The sequence below is a fragment of the Notolepis coatsorum genome, assembly GCF_963971535.1.
Source record: "Notolepis coatsorum genome assembly, chromosome: 16".
NCBI classification, from domain to species: Eukaryota; Metazoa; Chordata; class Actinopteri; order Aulopiformes; family Paralepididae; genus Notolepis; species Notolepis coatsorum.
In genome coordinates this window covers 72664648-72686425 of record NC_140180.1, presented here as the reverse complement: position 1 = coordinate 72686425, position 21778 = coordinate 72664648, and the positions used below count along the sequence as shown (strand labels likewise).

General features: G+C 45.1%; 1 protein-coding gene across 1 annotated transcript in view; it reads right to left on the bottom strand.

Moving 5' to 3' along the window:
* Positions 1 to 1399: 1399 nt before the first annotated feature.
* LOC311243244 (connector enhancer of kinase suppressor of ras 2) overlaps positions 1400 to 21778 on the bottom strand; it is a gene marked incomplete at both ends in the record, with an annotated part of 192895 nt that continues 172516 nt past the window's right edge. The window contains 7 exon segments of the mRNA XM_084332391.1: positions 1400 to 1612; positions 2494 to 2756; positions 2964 to 3729; positions 4867 to 4967; positions 5126 to 5196; positions 20021 to 20092; positions 20298 to 20371. Of these exon segments, the coding sequence (XP_084188517.1) occupies positions 1400 to 1612; positions 2494 to 2756; positions 2964 to 3729; positions 4867 to 4967; positions 5126 to 5196; positions 20021 to 20092; positions 20298 to 20371 (1560 nt within the window).

Here is a 21778-nt window from a genome sequence, read left to right as displayed (position 1 = left end):
TCTCTCACCGCTAGTGACGGTGGTCTCTCACCGCTAGTGGTGGTGGTCTCTCACCGCTAGTGATGGTGGTCTCTCACCGCTAGTGACGGCGGTCTCTCACCGCTAGTGACGGTGGTCTCTCACCGCTAGTGATGGTGGTCTCTCACCGCTAGTGACGGTGGTCTCTCACCGCTAGTGACGTTGGTCTCTCACCGCTAGTGACTAGTGATGGTGGTCTCTCACCGCTAGTGACTAGTGACGGCGGTCTCTCACCGCTAGTGACGGTCTCTCACCGCTAGTGACTAGTGACGTTGGTCTCTCACCGCTAGTGACTAGTGACGTTGGTCTCTCACCGCTAGTGACTAGTGACGTTGGTCTCTCACCGCTAGTGACTAGTGACGGCGGTCTCTCACCGCTAGTGACGGCGGTCTTCATTGGTCTGCAGGCTCAAGGCAGAGACACCAGCACCGATGGCTACTGTCCACACTCCCTACAGTATGCTGTCACAGACACTTCGCTTTGACTTTCCCCCCACGATGACCCATCCAAAAGATGAGCCAGGAATAACAGTAAGGTCCCTTAGAAAATAAACTAAGATATGCACAGTAGTGTGAGAGAGAAGGAGAGAGAGAGAGATAGATAGATAGATAGATAGATAGATAGATAGATAGATAGATAGATAGATAGATAGATAGATAGATAGATAGATAGATAGATAGATAGATAGATAGATAGATACAGATAGATAGAGAGAGAGAGAGAGAGAGAGAGAGAGAGAGAGAGAGAGAGAGAGAGAGAGAGAGAGAGAGAGAGAGAGAGAGAGAGAGAAAGGGGGAGAACTGGTGGCTCTGGGTGCAAAGTTCATCAGTACAAAAGTACAGTGCTGTGGTGAAAATGATTCTTCTCTGTATTGCTGCTACATAGCTCCCCCTGCCCCCTGAAATCAACCAGGAAATAGCAAAAAAAAAAAAAAAAAAAGAATACAAAGGAACAAACATGTCAAAAAGTGTGTCCCCACCCCCTCCTCCCCCCACCCCCCATTTAGTTTGATGAGCATGTTGAGTTTTTATGCCGAGTTCCATAGACAAAGGAAGATTAATGCTTTCTGTTCAGGCATGCAGTAGGCACCCTGCGGGGTCCTCAGGATTATCAAAAGTTCATACACGCATGTCTCTTGACTGTTCCCTCCATGATATTTACACATCTTACAGTGTGTGTATGTGTGTCTGTGTGTGTGTGTGTATATGTGTCCGTGTCTGTGTGAATGTACGTGCTCAGGGATTGTGATCAGGAAAGAGGGTTGAGCTAACACGAAGATGTGTGTGTGTTTGTGTGTGCGTGCGTGTGTGTGTATGTATCTGTATCTGTATGTGTGTGATTGTGTGTGTGTATACAGTCTTCTTCTCTTCTTCCTCCTCTCTCACACGTGTGTCTCAATGAAGGAGTGTGTGTGGGTCATGAGCGGCGCGGCCAGTGGGGAGAGATCGTCCTGGCCGTTGGTGCCCGCAGGGCTCAGCTGGCAGATGTCTGAATAGAGCTCACTGTGCCACAGCTTCCACTCTCTGAAGCCCTGGGAGCAGAGGCCTGGGGCCTCCAGCAGAGTGCAGATGGCCGCCAGCTCGGACTCTTTGGCCTGCGTGGGGACAGAGAGGAGGAGACACCAGGGAGTTACTGCACAACGCACGTCTGACCTCTTACTGACTCGTCGTAACCACCAAACCTGCACGGACTGATACACATAAGATGATCCTTTATTGATCCCCTTGGGGGAAATTCGGGTGTCAAAGCAGCATGGGGGGGGGGGGGGGGGGATACAGGGTGGGGGATGAATAGCTATACTGTACATGACGTATTATATCATGCCAGTGAGGGTACCTTGTGTATTCTGTTTACTGTTACTCTTACTCATAGTATACTATACATTCATATTCAAGTTCTTTATTGCCTATATTTATTCTAACGTATAATATAACCGATAGGGCATACAGACCCGCATCTACACCTTTGTTTACACGGTTTATTTTTCCTCATATTTTTATATTCAGATACAATTTTATTGCCTATATTTATGTCTTTCTACTACTTACCCTGCCCATACCTGTACCTCCCCACCCCCCTGCCCTATGCTGCTATGACGCCCGCATTTCCTCAAGGGGATCAATAAAGGAATATCTTATCAAAAAAGAAAAATACAACTTGGGCCGCCTGCCTTGATAGTCGATTTAGTCGAAGTTGCCTCGGTCAACTTTTAGATTACTTTAATTTGTGAAGTCTCTTGTTAGTTGAACTATGAATTTCTTTAGTCTTTAGTTGAAGTTAGCTCTAGTAAAAAATAGAGCCTGACCAATTAATTCATATTCACGCGAGCTGCTGCACTAAAAAAGTGGCTCTATGGAGAAACCATGGCACTCCCCTGGCTAAAAGTATAATGGAGCTCTAATTATACTTATTGTACTCTGTGGGTTACTGTGTCTTTGTCTCAGTGGCAGCCCTGCGCGTGCCTGCGTGCAGTACCTTCAGCGTGCTGCGGAGGGCTCGGACCCTGTGCAGCCTGTCATTGAGCAGCGGGTCTCTGGCTCGCTGGGTGAAGCAGCGTCTGAGCTCCTGGCGGCTGCAGGGCCGGGGGTCCCCCAGGGCCGACACGTTGGCCTGCTCCAGGGCCCGGTACAGCTGCTCCAGGCCGTCCATGGGCTCCGGCTCACGGCACTCCGACACACGCCGCTCCCTCCCTTCAGACACCCTTCTCTCCCGGGCCTCAGGTCGTACCTCCCGCAGGTCTGAGAACAGCGGGTTAGAAAGATGAAAGAATCTGAAACACTACCAGCTTATGGTTCAGTTATAGTAGGCTTATATACACAATATGGTACAGTTATAGTGGGCTTATACACAGTAGGGTACAGTTTATCCTTCTGATGTACTAGTTGTAGACTACTTTGTGTAGTGTGTGTGCATGTGTGTGCATGTGTGTGCGTCTAGTTCCTCACCCTCCTCTGCCTCGTTGATCTCTGCAGCCTGTCCCTCTGCCTCCTCATCCTCGCTCCTCTCCTCCATGCGAGCGGGCGTCTGGAGGAGCTTGCCCGGCCGCGGGTCTCTGTTCCTGGGCAGGCTCTGGCTCCGCTGCTTGTGGGAGCGCCGATGCGTGTGGGAGTGCGTGTGTGGCCCCCGCTCCAGGGGGAAGGGCCCGTCTCGCTCCCTGTCCCGCTCCGCGGCGTGGTGCCTCCGCACGGGCAACGTGGCCTGCCGGCGTCTCTCCGGAGACACGCCCTGTCTGCCGAGCCCCCCGTACATGCCCATCTCCCCCGTCACGCCCCCCATCATCCCCTCTCGGAGCCCGTAGCCCCCCCCCTCGCCCTCCCCGGGTCCCGTCTGGAGGAAGTGCAGCCCCGCGCTGGTCAGAGGGGTCTCGATCAGGTCCTGCCAGGAGCGGCGCTCGCGGTGCGAGGAGCGGCAGCCGGAGGAGTGGGTGCTGGTGCTGCCGGTGCCCATGCCGTCCCCGCGCTGGTCCTCGGCGGAGGAGTGGGAGTGGGTGGACTCGCTGGAGAAGTGGCGCCCGTGCTTGGCCTCGGGGAACGGGCTGGAGGAGTTCACCTGAGGAGGGAGAGGGGACGTGGAAGAGACCATCTGTGGGGGGACGGGGGAGGTGGAGGCGCTCATCGCCGATGGCGGAGGGAGGGGGGAGGGAGTGGAGCGCAGCAAGCTCACAGAGCTGACCGAACGGGGCAGCTGGTCGTAGCTATGGAGGAGGAGGGTCTGGAGGACGGACGGAGGGGGTGGGTGTTTGCCGTGCGTATGGGAAGAGAGGAGGGTATGGGGAGAGGCGGTCAGGGTGTGAGGAAGAGGAAGGTACACGGAGGGGTGTGAGGAAGGACCGGAGGGAAAGAGGAGGATCGGAACAAAACGAGAAGGAGGTAGAGAGGAGGAGCCAGTATAGGACAGATAGGAAGTAGAGAGAGTGGGAAAGGAGGAGGGAAAGAGGAGAGGAAGGCAGGAGAATAGAGGGACCAAAGGATGAGAGTGAGAAAGCAGTGAAATGGTAGATGAGTAACAATGGCCACTCCAGGAATGGCATGGTTTTATATGACTATGATTGAGGTGTTGAGCTGCGTATCATTTGATAAAAAGCACTTTCAGAATAACATACCTAGCAGCATGATATGCATACAGAATCATTTTAGGGCATATGAAAGTTACAGTACAGTCTCTCTCTGGGGCTGTGGTGTGCCTATGGTCTTTGCTGCCCCCTAGAGGCTCAGCCTTTAACTAGAACCTGGCGGCATAGACGCGACCTGTTCGCTGTATACAAACGTACCGCGTTCGAGCCAATCAGAAACACCAACCGAGTCACGTGACTAAGTTGCCCCCTACCTGTGCGAGCTGCTGCGCTAAAAAAGTACGACGGGGCTCTAAGGAGAAACCATGACACTCCCTGACTAAAAGTTGTTTCAAACGAAAACGGCTGGATGAAATTTAGCCAAATCAGCATGGCTGTTAGTGTGAGTCTTTCAACCTTTTACATATCTAGCTTTGGCATGGATTGATTGTTTAGATCGCCAGCATGGCTAACAAATGTAAATATATTGTAGTCTGTCCTGTTGTTCTGACCAGGATTACGTTCCTTTTGCCCCCTTGATGCACGTGCACACAGAGTCTGACGTATACAGCGAACAGGTCTATTGAGAGGAGCGCTGGTCTCGGCTGCTAACTGACCAGCGTCCCTACTCTCCATGTTTTATTAACGCTGAAAGCTGTGTCGTCTGCTCGTCTGAAACATGCTGCAGCTTTTAGGATCAGATATTCTATTATAATGAAACATTGCAGAGAAAGGATTCTGTGTGTAGATACGCATGTACATATGTAAGCATGTGTGTGTGACGTGTTTCCACTCACCGATGGCGTGCGGTGGTAGGTATCACACAGAGAAGAGGGCGCCTCCTGTTTCAGTGTCATCGTGCCATCAACCTCATCTTGATCACTTTCACTCCAGTAGTCTGATATTAGGACACACACACACACACACACACACACACACACACACACACACACACACACACACACACACACACACACACACACACACACACAATGTTAACTATCCATAGGCGAATGTCATGAGACGATCATTATGAACCAATTAAATCAAACTAACCTTCATCAGGGCGTGGCACCTTGTCATCAGGTGTGTAACCAATAGCAGCTAACCCCAGCCTGTTCATCCACCTATGACAAGGACAGAAAGATAGACATGTAGACCCAAAATAGAGAGGAGAGGAGAGGGGAGGAAAGGAGAGTAGGGAGGACAGTAGAGGACGAGAGGAGTGGAGAGGATGAGAGGGGAGGAGAGGAGAGTAGGGAGGACAGTAGAGGAGAGGAGAGGAGGGGAGAGGATGAGAGGTGAGGAGAGGAGAGGAGGAGAGGGGAGGATGAGAGGGGAGGAGAGTAGAGGAGAGGAGGGGAGAGGATGAGAGGCGAGGAGAGGAAAGGAAAGGAGAGGATAAAAGAAGAGGAGAGGGGGAAAGGAGTGGAGAGGAGGTGGTTATTCTGGGTAAATGATGGATAGTGAATAAAGAACTATTCCACTAAATCATTTAAATCATGTCACAGCTGATATCAGCTCATATCACACTGACTGCTTTCACTCCCCTGATGAGGGGAAAGAGGCACAGAGGTCATTAGAGAGAGAGAGAGAGATAGAGAGAGAGAGAGAGAGAGAGAGAGAGAGAGAGAGAGAGAGAGAGGGGGGGGGGGAGAGAAAGAAAGAAAGAAGGAGAGGGATAAAGAGAAAGAGAGAGATAACTGATGGATGTCTGTTCCATATTCTCTCTGAACATTCAGTCTCCAGCCATTTCTCTTTTTTTCTGTCTCTATTCAATCTCTTCCTCTCTTCTCCTCCTTGTCCCTCTCTCTCTCTCCATCTCCACTGCATGTCCTGTCTTGTCCCGTGTCTCTCTGTGCAGACAGCTGATAATGAGGTCACGACTAAGAATAGAGACCCAGGCGGACGGACAGGAAACGCATCACGCGAGGAAGTACGTCCCATAACAGGAATATCTCGTCACTCAGTACCCAGGATTCTCCAATTAAAAACAAGCAATGAGGCACTGTACGCCCATTGTGAAGGTAGTGATAGTGACCAGGGTTTTCCTTGACTATTCATTGGCAAGTTCAAACACATCCAAAAACTCAGTTGACAGTATTTGCAAGTAAATGAGTTTGAATATGACCACCAGTGATGTCATCGGGGACATTAATCCTTGTGTTGTATTAAGTACAGCTCAATGAAATGATAAGGTAGCAGTCCCTATGAGACGAGGTATTGCTATTTTTTCATCTACATCATTTCATGGAGCTGTAATTAACACGACACGAGAATTCAACATCCGTGATGACATCGCATTGAAACAAATGTGTGCAGAACTATTTCGAGTTTTTGGATGTGTGTGACATGATGTGCAAAATAATAAGTGCCCCTGCTCTCTGTGCCCTGTGGAGTGTTTATTTCAGGGCTTGTACAGACTAGTGCTGAGGAAGGACTCCGGAACCACATTTACCTGTTGACATCAGTGTTAATTTTGGCAGCTATTTTCATTTTAGTTTTAGTCTTAGTCATGTGTCAAATGCTCCTTTTTCGTTTTCATCATATTTAGTCATCTTCATTTATTTTTCGTTTAGTCAGTTTTAGTCAACGACAGGTCTGAGCATTTTAGTCTTCGTTTAGTCTCTATTTAGTCTTAAAAAATTTAAATAATTTTTTTTTGTTGTGTTTAGTCTCGCCACTCAGTTGAGTAGTACTGTCATAGTGGAGGGGGGTTTGCATTTAAATCCAAGACATTCAAATGAAGAAGGTGCAGGCAGAGGGAGGGGAGACAGGTCCAGGTCATTCCTGTGCAGGATGGCTAAACCACCACCTCTACCAGTGCTGCATGCTTTCTCCAGGTATGTGTAACCAGGAGGACAGGCCTTGTTGAGGGATGTATAGACCCCTGGCTGGTGGTGCCAGGTCTCAACAAGGCACATGAGGTAAGTTTTTTTGTCCAAAATGTGGTCATGGATGAGAGAGGATTTTCCCTTGAGGGTTTGTAAATTAAAAAGTTCAATCTTGACTGTTGGTGGGGTGGTGTATTTCTGCAGGGGCCGGAGTACACTGTGATCCACTCCACGTTTCCCATCTGTCCTAGTGCTGTGTTTTCTCAGGGGGGAGGGGTAGCTACAACTTCCAGGTGTGCCAGTGGCCTGATGAGGTCACACAGGTTTGACGCGCTCAGCTGGGGACCAGATGGAAGGAATCGTAGCAGGACCATACTGAGAATACACACTTTTTGCGGGTGCTTCGGTGGATATACCGGGGTCGGCGTAGAAGTCCAAGCTGTCCTATGGCTGTGATGCACGCTGGAGTGGTGGAGTTGTTGAAAACCAGCAGCTGGGAGGTGGAATATTTCAGCGTCATGCCGGGCGTCGATGGAGTTAGCCAGGCGCTAGCTGTTGTTAGCCATGCACATCCATCCATGATCGCATCATGGTGATAGCCATGCAGTTCCACCTCCACAGTCTGGGATATTTCCATGCAAGCTGGACTCTGTATTCCACTTGGATTTTTACCAGGGCCGAAAGTTCATCTGTCTTGTTGACCAGTGATCTTACATTTTCCCATGACGACGGAGGGCAGGTATGTTTTCCTATCGTTATGTAAGCTATGTGTGTTCTATTGTGGTGGGTCAAAACATAATGTAGCGCTCCGTCCTCCCATATCTCCCGCTGGGAAACAACACCCACAGCATAACAGTGGTGCCCCCCTACACACGAAACAGTGTGTTGGGGATAAGGGTTCCGCACGGACAATTATGTTTGTTACTTTCCTGTCTGCAAACGAGCTACTGTTAGCTAGCAAGTAAACAGTCTTGACGATAAAGCAAAATTGCAAACTACATTTTGTGTCGTCAGTTGTTGTCAATGATATTGCATGAATTATTTAGTCACGTTAGTGTCACATGGTCGCCATTAACGTGACGTCACGTCTCGTTGTCATCATGAAAAAAAGCTTAGTTGACGAACATCGTTAGTCATAATTGACAAAATTAACACTGGTTGGCATGCGATAAAATCTCACCGGAACCTTCTCTCCTGTGTTGTTGCATACAGATGCATAATGGGTTCTGTAAGCATGTATGTATAACAGTGTCTTTCTGGTATACAGGCTTCAGAGAGGGCCTATTCCTCAACTCTATACCTTCTATAACCAAACCCACCCCACTGGTACCAAAACCCACCCTGCTGGTACTAAATCCACTCCACTAGAACCAAAACCTCTCCACTGGTACCAAACCCACCACACTGGAACCTAACCCACTCCACTGGTACCAAACCCACCACACTGGTAACCAAACCCACCTCACTGGTGCAAAACCCACTCCACTGGTACCAAACCCACTCCACTGGTACCAAACCCACTCCACTGGTATCAAACCAACCCCACTGGTACCAAACTCACTCCACTGCTACCAAATGCACTACACGGATACCAAACCCACCCCACTGGTACCAAACCCACCCCACTGGTAACTATGACGCATGTATTACCTTTACCACAAGCATGTACACACACACGCGCGCGCGCACGCAAACACACACACACTGATACACACAGACGTACACACACACAGTTCTACTTTTAACTAAAGGGAGGGCTGATTCATGCTTTATTCATGGAAGGGGTTTGTTTGTGGGTCGCTGCTCTGTGTAAACTTGGTTTACTCTGCTGAAATATTCATGAAAGGACCCTGACATCTGAAGTACTGTCCTCAGTAAACCACAAAAACACACAAAACACACACATGCTTTTAGTCTCTTAGTTTAGTATGTTTATGTTTTTGTGATAATTTTTTTTAAAAGACATACAAAAAAAATCACACATGGGAAAAAGAAAAAACAAATAACCCACGAGCAGAACCCACCCTCCACCACCCCCCCAAAAATAATTAAAATAAAAAGGACAGAAATACTCGCTCGCTCCCCCCCCCTCCCCATTCCAGGACCTTTCCACAAGTTATTGTACAGCATATACATCATTTACAGTATTCAATGGTTATACACGCTCCTTCAGCTTCATAGCAGCAGCCAACCAGACAGCAGTACTAGACTCCCTGGCCCCAATCACACATGCCGTGGATATCTCCAAGTAGATCACGTCAAGATAAGTGAGGATCCACACACTTAGACAGAGCTTGCCTGGGTGTATCAATCGTGTGACAATCAACTTCTTGGCAGCTGTGAGGCCAGCAAGAATAAGTCTTTTCACATGTGTAGTAGTCGGCAATTGAGACATGTCATTCAGAAGCAACACAGAGGGAGATACAGGTATGGTGAAGGAGATTTATACAGGTTTGAATAAAAAGAGCGAAATGTATCATTAATCTTTTTGCGGTCAGTGGTTACCTCCCCCTGTTGGTTCTTAATGGATGGGATATCAGCAAACTTCTCACTGGCACGTATCTTCATGGCTAGTAGATGACGGTCTGGAGCCATGAAAGTAGTGCTGTCTTGTTCTATGCATTTGAAATTCAGATTGTTGTCCTAAAATGGAGTTTATCTCTTTTTTCTAGGGATGTCCGATATTATCGGCCTACCGATATTATCGGCCGATATCGGCATTAAAATGTGATATCGGAAAATATCGGTATCGGTTTTCAAAAAAATATATAATAATTTTTTTTTTTTTTTTTTTTTTACATTTCTATAGAAATGATGTCCGATATTATCGGCCTACCGATATTATCGGCCAATATCGGCATTAAAATGTGATATCGGTTGATATCGGTATCGGAAATTAAGAGTTGGACAATATCGGTATATCGGTATCGGTAAAAAAGCCAATATCGAGCATCCCTACTTTTTTCACTACTTTTATCTGAAGGTCCAATCGATTAGAATAATTGTTCTGTAGTGAGGAAATTAGGGTAGCATACTGCGTTTCTAATTCCACCAGTTTTGAGAGACGTTCCTTGCAGGGCTCGAGACTAACGATGTCCCGTCGTCCTGGGGACGATCAAATATTGATTTGGGACGAACAGAAATATTTTTTGGTACGCAAACGGGACGAGAGGATTTAATTTTTTTCACAGGAAATGTCAATTAGCCGACTGTCAGTGCGCGCATATATATATATATGAATTATTCTACGTTAATAAAACATACCTGGTGATCAACTACAGTTTGCTGCAGTGTAAACATTATGATATGTGTGTAGTGTTCTGATAACGACAGCTGCAGCGGGAGCTGGCTCATGCTGGATTTGCGAATAGCATGCAGCTGCAGAGCCGCAGAGCCAGGGGCGCTTTCAGGTCCGGTCACAGGCCCGCTCAACAGCACCCCCCACACAACGGCTGAATTGCCTATGGCTGAATTGGAGTATTGCACTGTGCAATACTCCCCCTACTACTATAAAAGAGTAGTCAGGAAGTTCCAACATAACAGTAGTGAGTTCATTATAAAAATGTGCATCGTATATATGTTAAGTAAAGCAAGGTCCACGTTTTTTCTTTTTAAAAGAGTTAGTACACATAGTGTTTTTTTTTTATATTTATTTTTTTTATTATTTTTTAAACATACACATAAACATAAACATAACAACATACAATTAGATATACAAGCATTAATTAACAGTACACATCCAATGAAATCACCATTTAAATAAATGTATTATACGAGATATACACCTAATACTTGCTATCTAATACCCTACATACATATGCTCTCGCTCGCTCCCCCCCCCCCCGGACCCCCACTTGGATAATCCATCCATTATCATTCGCTCCTAACCAGGCACTACAATTCATATGCTAGCTTTTATTCTCTCCACCACTTCTAACCACATTGCAATTTTGGATTCACTGACACCTAAAATTCTTGCTGTAGATATTTCTAGATAAATCACATCGAGATATGTAAGAATCCAAACCTTCCAACAAATTTTTTCCGGTTGAAACCATTGTGATGCTATCAGCTTTTTAGCCGCTGTGATACCACACTTATGTGTTTGTGCGGTGCATTAAGACCCCCTGTATTCCAGATCAAGACATTCAAATTAGCCATAATCTAAAAAAGCTGCTGTATAATTGTCTGTAGGCCGTCTGGAGTCAAAGAGTAGAAGAGCCCCATATTCATGTGTTAAGATCTTATACAAAAATAAAGTAGAGCGAGATGAATGAAAAAAAATTAAAAATAAAAATCAACAAACCCCATTCCCTCTCCCTTCCCTCAACAAACCCCATTCCCTCCCCCTCCCTCCCACTAGTAGAATAGTCCGATACCGATAAAACATCAGTTGGCCTCAAGACCAAGCACAACAACAACAACACAATTCCTTTTTTTTTTATTTAATTTTTTTATTCTTTTTTAAACAAACATATAAACAAACATGACAACACACGATAAGATATACAAGCATTATTAACAGTGCACATCCAATGAAATCACCATATAGTTAAATGTCTTATACAGGATATACCCCCAATACCTGCTATCTAATACCCTACACACATATGCTCTAGCTCGTACCCCCCCCCCCTCCCGGACCCCCCATTGGATAATCCATCCATTATCCCTCGCTCCTAACCAGACACTACCATTATATGCTAGCTTTTATTTTCTCCACCACTTCTAACCACATTGTCATTTTGGATTCATTGAGACCCCAAATTCTTGCTGTAGATATTTCTTGATAAATCACATCGAGATATGTAATAATCCAGACCTTTCGGCACATTTTTTCCGGTTGGAACCATCTTGATGCTATCAGCTTTTTAGCCACTGTGATACCCGATAAAACCAGTCTCTTTAGCTGTGGATGTACTGCACACTCAAAAACATCATTCAGCAGTAATACAGAGGGGTGTACAGGTATATTCAGAGTTAAGAGATTTGATAATTGCTGGGTCACCTCTTTCCAGAATATCTTAACTGACTGGTGGGCAGTCCCAGTACATGTGCATAAATGTCCCCTCGTCCCCATTTGTACATAAGGAGCATTTGGAGTCTTGTTTAAGACCCATTTTTTTCAGTCTTATAGGAGTCAAGTATGTCCTGTGAATATAGTTAAGATTTATTTGTTGATGGGTTCCTTGATGTAAATCGAACATTTGCCCAGGCTTCTTGCCATTTGCCAATCAAAATCACTTTCCAGGTCTGGTATATCCCTCCTCCAGACGGAGTCTAGGTGGAGGGTTTCATACGAGGACGTTAGTAATTGATGATAAAAATCTGAAACAAAACCTCTCGATGTCTCTCTTTCATAGAAGAATTTGTGGTATCTGTGGTGTTCAATTGGTATCTTTAATGGAACACCGTGAGACTTCAAACATAACAATAACTGTGTGTAAAAAAAAATTGTGGACTCTGTGAGATTAAATTTTTTGCGTATTTCTTCATAACTACAAAAACCCTGTTTGTTAAAAATGAGTGTATGCCTTGCTTTTCCCATATAGAGAATCTTATAGGTCGTTTTCCAATCAATAGTGCATTGTTATTGAATCAGGGAGTATGATTATGCCATTTATGTGGGTTAGAATATTTTTTGTGTGTTTCACGCCATATCCGGATCGCATGAGTAATTATGGGGCAAAATTTTCGTTCGCATTGCTTAATTGATAATTTAGTGTATGCTATGTCCTTCAGTCTATGTGGGGCTACTATATTTTCTTCTAATTTTCTCCAGGATACTAATGCTTGGGGATCAAACCATGTTGTCAATGGTCTTAAAGTGTACGCCTTAAAATAGTGGAAAAAAATCTGGAAATGCCATACCACCGTCTGCTTTGTTTCTCTGTGCGGTGGATCTTTTTATACGTGGTGGTTTGTTATTCCAAATAAATTTGTATGTGGAGGAGTGTAATTTTTTCCAGTAACCCTCTGGAGGGGGTAACGGTAGCATTGAGCTGAAGAAGTTGATTCTAGGTAGTACGTCCATCTTAACTATTGATATCCGTGCCTGTACTGAGTTTTTAAGTTTTGACCACCTATCAAGGTCGTCTTTGATTTTGTTTTGGATTTTTATGTAATTGTGCTTCACCGTTTGTCTTATGGTGGGGAATATTTCCACTCCCAAACATCTAAAGTGTTTTACCATAGGTATCTCTTCTGGGAGGGTTATATTTTTTTTTGCAGGGGCGTTAAGTGGAAGGATATTCCTGTATCTTAACCATACAAACCTTGCCAGATATAATGTAACAGAAAACACATCACGCACCAATGGGGTGATGTATACGAAGTTCAATGTGAAGGCGACATAATAAAGATCGTCTGACTTAACCGTGAAAAAAGAGTCAATAAGCGTACCCGCTGCTGGGATAATACAATAATGATAAAACTTGAGCGTTACCGTCCTGTTGGTCCAAAAGGCTGTGGTAGATGTCTGGTAACGATAGTGTTAGCTTGGGTATCCGGAGAATTATGCAAGCCTCGTACATAGCCATTCAGAGTTAGGGGCAGGGGATATCCTCGGTGCACGTTGACATCACCGTTGGTGTCGGACCGGCGCTGGACCGCAGGAAACGTTACGCCTCGGACGGTGAGGTGAAGAGGCGGGTAGCCTGTCCTATCCTGATCTTCAGAGTGCCGTGATAAAGAAGGAAAACCTCTGTGCCCTTTTCGCGTGCATAGGCCATAGCTTGTGAAAAAGCTCTGCAGCGTTTGGCGGTGTAATCGCTGAAGTCTGCTGCAAATCTGAGGGCATGGTTGTTTACAGAGGGTGGACATTTCCTAGCCTCCCGGAGGACTGCCTGGTGAAGAGCGAAACGTAGGCAACAGAAGATGAAGGCGCGGGGACGTTCTCCCTCCTTTGGGGGGCCGCCTCTGAAGATCCTGTGGGCACGTTCAATCTCCGGACGATCGATGGATGGGAACCATGCAGGGATCATCTGTTCCAAGTACTGAATTGGTGCGTCACCCACAACGTTTTCAGGTAAACCGTAAACTTGGATATTACATCTCCTGTTTCGGACCTCTAGGTCCGCCACCTTCTGTTCATAGAGATGCATTTTATCTCGTATGATAGTGATTTAGGAGGAATTGGTCTCAGAGTCATTTTTAACTGTAGTTATCTATTCTTCTACCGTCGTGAGCCACATGGTCATGGTCGCTAGCTCCGATTGGAATGAGTCGAGCCTGTTAGCTCATTTCAGCGTTCTAGCTTCAAGTTCCTCGCGTAATAAAGTTCTGATGAAATCCTTATCCTTAGAGTTCCAGTCGTCTTCACTTTCTGTTTGGACATTGTTACAAAGTATAATATGAACGTACGGCATGAAATTACCATGGTAATAGTAGGAATTGTGAAGTTGTTGAGGAGCTTAAAAATTAAGCAGCCACCCAACCCAAGTAACCGGAAGTCAGTTTAGTATGTTTATTATGATACTGCTGACGCCTACCTCCGGTCAATGGTCTCTAACTACACACCCTCAAGACCCCTACGCTCTGCATCTTCTGGCCGCCTCAGACCTACTCCTATCCAAGCTCCCGGAGGGTCATCAAAGAGAAGCCGCCTATTCTCAGTCCTTGCCCCACAATGGTGGAATGAACTACCCATCCCAGTTAGGACAGCCGAATCCCGTCCAATCTTTCGCCGTCGACTAAAGACTCACTTCTTCAACCACTATCTGAAATGATTAAAAAAAAATAAAAATAAAAAATCTAACCCTGACTAACCTTACTGTCATGCACTTGTCCTAATAAACTAACCTACACTGTAACACGCAACACTTGATGAACATTGTTACTCAGCTGATAGAGTTGTACCCTTCTTGCTGTCTTGTCGTACAGAACTTGTAAGTCGCTTTGGATAAAAGCGTCAGCTAAATGACTAAATGTAAATGTATGTAAATGTGTCTCGTATCCCATACTGTTTGTGTTTACTAGGGTTGTAATCTGTGTTTTTAATCATCTGTGCTACAATTACCATGTGTATTTTGAGTAGCATATATTGCTGTGTTTGCTAGGGTAGTGAGTCTATGTTTTCATTCATCTGAGCCATACAGTATCTATTCTATTTCTATGAATAGTTGCCATACATGTCTGAAGCCTTCGAATGTACTTTAACTTGAACTTGGAAAGAAGTATTTGTTTGTGTTCCATCCTCACTCCTTGATCCTCAATTGTTCTAATGACAAAACATTTATTATATTGATCATATGCCATAGTCTGGGTGAATGCTTTTTTCTGATTGGCCGGCATGTGTGCGTTAAAACCATTTAATGCACACATAGTTCATCTCAAGTTTAATCACCGCTACCCGACCTGTAACTATACATCAGACCGGCACATCCGGGTACTTTGCCTTTTTTTGCGGCCACGCCTACTCTTGGGGGAAACACTGACACTGTTCCTATTGACTGCCATTGTATTTGGCCTGTGTCGGCAAAATGCTTACATTGTTTGAAACGTTTGTTTTGTTAGTGCATCATGTTAAGTCAAGCAATTACTTTTCAACATTGGCCACCATTGAGCGTTCACACCATTGTGAAAAGTGAGGTTTTATCTGTTTTCAGGCTCCTTCGGTCTTCACTGTGGTCGGTGACATGGGGGCGACATGGGGGCAACAGTGGCTCGGGAGGTAGAGCGGTCGCCTGGTAGTCGGTCGCCTGGTAGCCTGGACGGCAACCGTCGGTTGTGTGATAGTAAAGGGTTAACCTTCTGTCGTGTGGCAGTGAAAGGGTTAATGTGATTTATATCCCTGTGATTTGTCCTAAAGTTGTAGTTTATGAACAAATGCTGTCTAATCCCTGTTTATTCCCGGAGTTGTTTTCCTCCCAAAAAAGAGGCGTGGCGATCACAATTCAGTGCGGATGATGTATTGCTGGTCTGATGTATAGCAACATTAACACTTTGATTACCAGCAATGCGCTGCGCCTTACCCCTGTTGAATGCCACCACCCACTTCAATGATAGCGCTCTAAACGCATAAACTGTCTTAAATTATGGCTATGTGTCTAATCTGCCCGTTGCTTATCAATGACTTGTTTTCAGTCAACATTGTCGAAACGGATTGTTTTTTTAATCGGTTCATTTCCGTTTTATAGCATTTTGAAAAGCCCTCGTTTTCTTGAAAGTTTCAGGAAAATATTAAGATTCCGTGATAAACGCCCTTTACTGGAATATTCTGGAATACACAAAAAACGTTGTCATTTTTCGGCCTATTTATGAATAGTTTTCAAATAAACGCTAGATTATCGATAGTATATGTGTACTTATGCACGCTAGAGAAGCAATCTGAAAAATCTATTCTTTCATTTCCTGATCAGCGCGCGCACACACACACACACACACACACATGGGACAAACGCTGATATAAAGGTGAAAACATATCCGATTACCCCAAGACTGGTAAAATAGATTCCTTACCTCATATCAGATGTTCTCCAAAAAGATTATTCCAATTCCTGATCGCCATTCCAAATATCGATCGCGTTTATTGATTCAGCGCTGGGTACTGTAAATATGTATTCCACGTTGTTTTCCGGCCCGGCAATCATTTCGGTCTCTTCAGATGACTTGCCGGATAAGTAAAATGAGGAAACTGGACCCCCCCTCCCCCCCCCCATCAGTCTAATCCAATGGGGTGCCGTTACACAGGGAGAGACGATAGGGGGCGTTATTTTCCCAATGGAGCTCAGAGAGCGTCTGCAGCACTAGCATGAGGCTCGATTGATGAAATATGAATAAAAATCGCTAATAAAAAAAAATACGACAAACAAACGCTATAGGGTTGCTGGCATTCAACTGGCGGCATGAACTAACGACAAAAAGCGTCCGTGGCACTCAAAGTGTTAAAGAGAACAACTGTCAAAGCTTAACTCATTATCAACTGTGGCAACACAGCTGACTTATCAACTTGATAAATTAATGACCGGAAAGGAAAACACGCCAATGGCAAAGTGCAAAACTTTCACCAAAACCTGTGAATTATATAATTTTATATTCTTGACAAATGACCATAAACGGAATAATGAACTTGTAGGTGTGCGTTAAATGGTTTTAAGGCACTAGGCGGAGGCTGCTTAACGCACACCTACTCGTTGATTATCCCTTACTTGTGTCATAAATGATCAAATACACTAGACCAAACCTGTAACGTTTGGGGTTTTGCGCTCAGGGAGCAAAAGCCCTAGTGTTACCTGATGGTAATTAACCTGTCTATCTGTCCTGATTGCATTCATTGGTACCTGGTGTGCTTAGTTAGCTTGGCTTTATATGCTCTTCCTGGTTACTATTCAGTCAGTTAATCACTGAACCTACCCGTACACCGTTGTGAGTAATGCTTATATCTCCTGCCATGGAGAATACGTTTGTTTTCCATGTATATTGATTGCTGTGTCATTGCCTTATCGAGTGTGTATCTTTAGTGTGCTTCCGTAGCGCCGTTGTCTGTCATGTTTTCTTTCATTACGTGTTTTGGAGACATAGCTTTCTCCCCTTTGCTTTCCCCATTTATCGTGTATTAGAGTTTGTTGTTATGTGCTCTGACGTGTTTTGGAGACAGTGTATCTCCCCTTTTGTTTATACGCCTTTGTCTGCGTGTTTCCTTTTTGCCGGCTCTAAATAAAAGAGTATAAAAAATCAACACCTGCCTCGTCTTATCTGTTCTACACTGCACCTGGGTCCTACACACCTACCCAACTCGTAACGTAAACCAAAACACACACACACACACACACACACACACACACACACACACACACACACACACACACACACACACAAACAGTTCTACTTTTAACTAAATGGAGAGCTGATTCATGCTTTATTCATGGGAGAAGTCGCTGCTCTGTGTACACTGCTGAAGTATTCATGAAAGGACCCTGACATCTGACTACTGTCCTCTGTAAACCACAAAAACAGACAAACACACACACACACACTTTTAGCGTCTTAGTCCTTCGTAAGTTTATTATGACACTGCTGACATCGGGGTACTCAACTGAACCAATCAACCAGATCCATGATTCAGCTCCACCTACGCGGTCCTGGTGGCGGCTCGCTATTCGCCCAATTCCTGCACTATCCTTCAAAATCTCCTCTTTTCCTTCCCCCCCCCCTTGTCTCATCTCTTTAAGGAAATTATGAAAATGCATAACATTTGTACATATCCACCATTCAATGGCATGTGTGATGTGCTTTAACCAAATTGCACAGGTTGTATCCTGAATGTATAGGTAAGTATATTCATATTGTAATGCTTAGGAATCATGGTAAGTACGGCAATGATTAGAAGTCATCCTGAATAGGGCGGTTAGGTGGTCGAGCGGAGATTGCGTTCGTCACCAGCCCCGGAGCTGTGAGCTTGGTTCGCCTGTTCGAATCCAGCTCACAGCTCCGGGGTTGTCACCAGCTTGGCTGGCCGTCTGCACTGATACAATTGGCTGTATCAGAGGGTGGGAGAAGCTGGCGGGGTGGGTCCGGGTCGTTGTAAACAGCGACTCCTACAGTTCGGTCGGGGCGCCTGCTAAGCGCAGATTGGACGTGAGGGGGATAGTGTGGTCCTCCCACACGCTACGCCCTCTCAATGAGAATCCGCGCTGCCAGGTGAAAAGAAGCGGTGATTGGCTGGACGTGTGTCGGAGGAAGCACGTGGTAGCCTCCACTCTCCCAAAATGATCTGACTGTGGGGGGTAAAGCGCAGCGACCAGGAAGGGACTGGGAATTGGCATACGACTAACATTGGGATGGGAGAAAATCGGAGGAAAATGGAGGGGGAAAAAGACCAATAAAAAAAAATAAAAAAAAAGTCATCCTGAATATCATGGCTTCTCCATCCACAAGTCACTTGTCTAATTATGTTCTCTTGTCATCCTAGATTGGACTGCTTCCATCCTTGAATCAACCCCCCACCCTTGTGTTGTAAGGCCACCTTAGCCCCTTTCGTGACTGCGTGTAGCCTGGGGCTGTACCGCAGTCACTCTCACGTAGACCGCAACCAGTGTCATAATAAGGTACCAAGCGTGGACGGGGGGCTCGCGGTGGGTCAAAAATATATCAGATATGAATTTCAAAGATACCCAGTGTACAATATGGGTTTAACACATCTTTACAGTGTGGTCTGGAAGCTCGGAGTTGCTAATAAACAGTTTAAAACATTGTTACTCCACGAGTGGTACTCACAGAGCGAGCCGTGTATTTCCGCCTGTAATGCCTGGACCAGGCAGCCAAATGCCTGGTGCGCATGCACAGTGACACCAATGGCGGAAATACACTGCTCGCTCTGTGAGAACCACTCGTGGAGTAACAATGTTTTAAACTGTTTATTAGCAACTCCGAGCTTCCAGACCACACTGTAAAGATGTGTTAAACCCATATTGTACGCTGGGTATCTTTGAAATTCATATCTGATATATTTTTGACCCACCGCGAGCCCCCCGTCCACGCTTGGTACCTTATTATGACACTGGTTGCGGTCTACGTGAGAGTGACTGCGGTACAGCCCCAGGCTACACGCAGTCACGAAAGGGGCTAAGGCACCTGGAGTTTAGCTCCATCGCCTCTTTTAGGGGTCGGGGAAGAATTTCCCCTCACGAATTCCCTATTGACTCAGGATATGTGTTTTTGCTACCCCCCCAAAATGGGGTCTCATCATAATCTACATAAAACATCTACCGCTATCGGGCAAATGCTCAGCTCCCCCACTGAGGCCACTCCACTGAGTGGAGTCTATCACGGGCCAACATGATTTGATCCCCCTCCGGAGGCCACTCTGTCGGGGGGCCGGTCGTAGGCTAAGAGAGTCTGGTCCCCCTTTCAGAGTCTACTCAAGCGGTTAGAGATGAGTGCTCTTGTGAAAAGTCCCCTTTCCTTTCCTTCCCTCATCCAATCCCTGCTGAGTGCACCTTCCCAGGAGCACCCAGCTCCATGTGCATCCTCCCCAAGTCGCTAAACTATCGATTTATATGGAATCCGTTAAACCTATCCTTTGTGTCTGTCATTGTAAAGGTTGAACTTGTCGTTTAACGCACACCCACTCCTTGATAATCCCGTAGTTGTGTCATAAATGATCAAATAAACTCACCTGTTCATCTCCTCTAGACAGTCTGTGGCGAAGAAAAAACTCTTGATCTTGGGATGACAGGCTTTGAAGGCACTGCAGACAATCAGAGAGAAGGAGGCTGATTAGCATGTGTGTGTGTGTGTGTGTGTGCATTTCTGTGTGTGTGGGTGTGTGAGTGTGTGTGTGTCTGCATGTGTGTCTGTGTGGGTATGTGTGTGTCTGCGTGTGTGCGCTTGTGCGGATGAGCTCACGACGTGCACTTGATTAGTAATCTGAGTGACATGTGAGGGACACTCACAATTTCCGTCGGCACTCGATGGCCCGGTCTATTCTGAACTCCGGGAGGCTGATGAAGCCCTCGGCCTTCTCGTCCTGCAGAGAGAGGAAGGCAGGAGGCATATTCATTATCATTATCATCATCATCACCGTCGCACGCACACACACACACGCGCGCGCACACACACGCACGCACACACACAGGATTGACGTCAACATCGTCAACTTGGGTGTTTCGCTCCGCTTGAGGCGGGAGCTAAATGCTGCTAGATATGCAGCAGCATTCACACCAGATTCAGGGGCGACACACCGCTGTGAGCGGAATGCTGAGAGGAGAGACGGAGGGACGTGATGGGGATTGAAAAGACATATGTAGCTGTATATACTGTATACATTTTTAAAATGTTACACTTAGTACTGTACACTTACTGTATATCTCTATATATTTCTGGCTGTATATTTTATATTTTAGAATGTACATACTAACAGAATGTATATCCCGGACCGTATTTTATTCTTTATTCTTATTTTTATTCTTATTTGTGACAAAATGTTTACTGTTTACTAGGGCTGTCCCTGACTAAGGATTTGGATATGACTATGATTGGCCAAAATTTGCTGTTAGTCGACTATTAGTAAAAAAAATAAAAAAAAGTACGGTATATCTTTTATTTAATTATTATTATTTTTTTTTTATCATTCCATTTGGGCTGTGGGGGGTGCTTAATGTCTGAAGGAGTCGACTGAAGGCTTCTTGTCCTCTGCAAAAGCATGCAATTGGTCCACTGATGGATACATCTTGATATTTGTCTAGTCTAGTGTGTTCATTAGATGGGTGAAATCCTCTTTCAGTGCCTCTGTTATTATTTTAATTTTTTTGTATTCAACTAAGACAGGGGTGTCAAACTCATTTTCACAGAGGGACACATCAGCATTATGGTTGCCCTCAAAGGGCCAAAGACCGTATAAATGTTAATGTAATGTAAAATAAATGTAGCTACCGTACTCATTTACATATTGTTAAACATGTTGTTTCTGTATTTATTACTTATTCAAGTTATACATATTGCATATGCATTTGCATAGATGTAAAAATATATGTTAGCTTATGTTATTTTAACAAAAACTAAATTTTAGTTTATCAGAACCCCATATTACTCCATCAATCAATGATCAAACCATTCAAGTAAATAACAAAGAAGAATATCATCAAATACAAGCTATGACATTAAGTTTGTTCAAAACCTTTTTGTCACAGTCAAGAGGGGCAGAACTAACAACTGTGAGCTGCAAAGAACACGTGGGACAGATGTAGCAGATGTTACAAAAACAAATGGCTGCACACAACCTTGCAGAGGCCATACATCCAACTAATGGAAGATAGTTTAATTAACTTTAATTAACAGATTGCAGAATGGGTACAGTACAGTACAGCTCAATACACATATTACATTCGTAATGAAATTGCTATTATGTGTGCATGAACACACAACTGTAACTGTA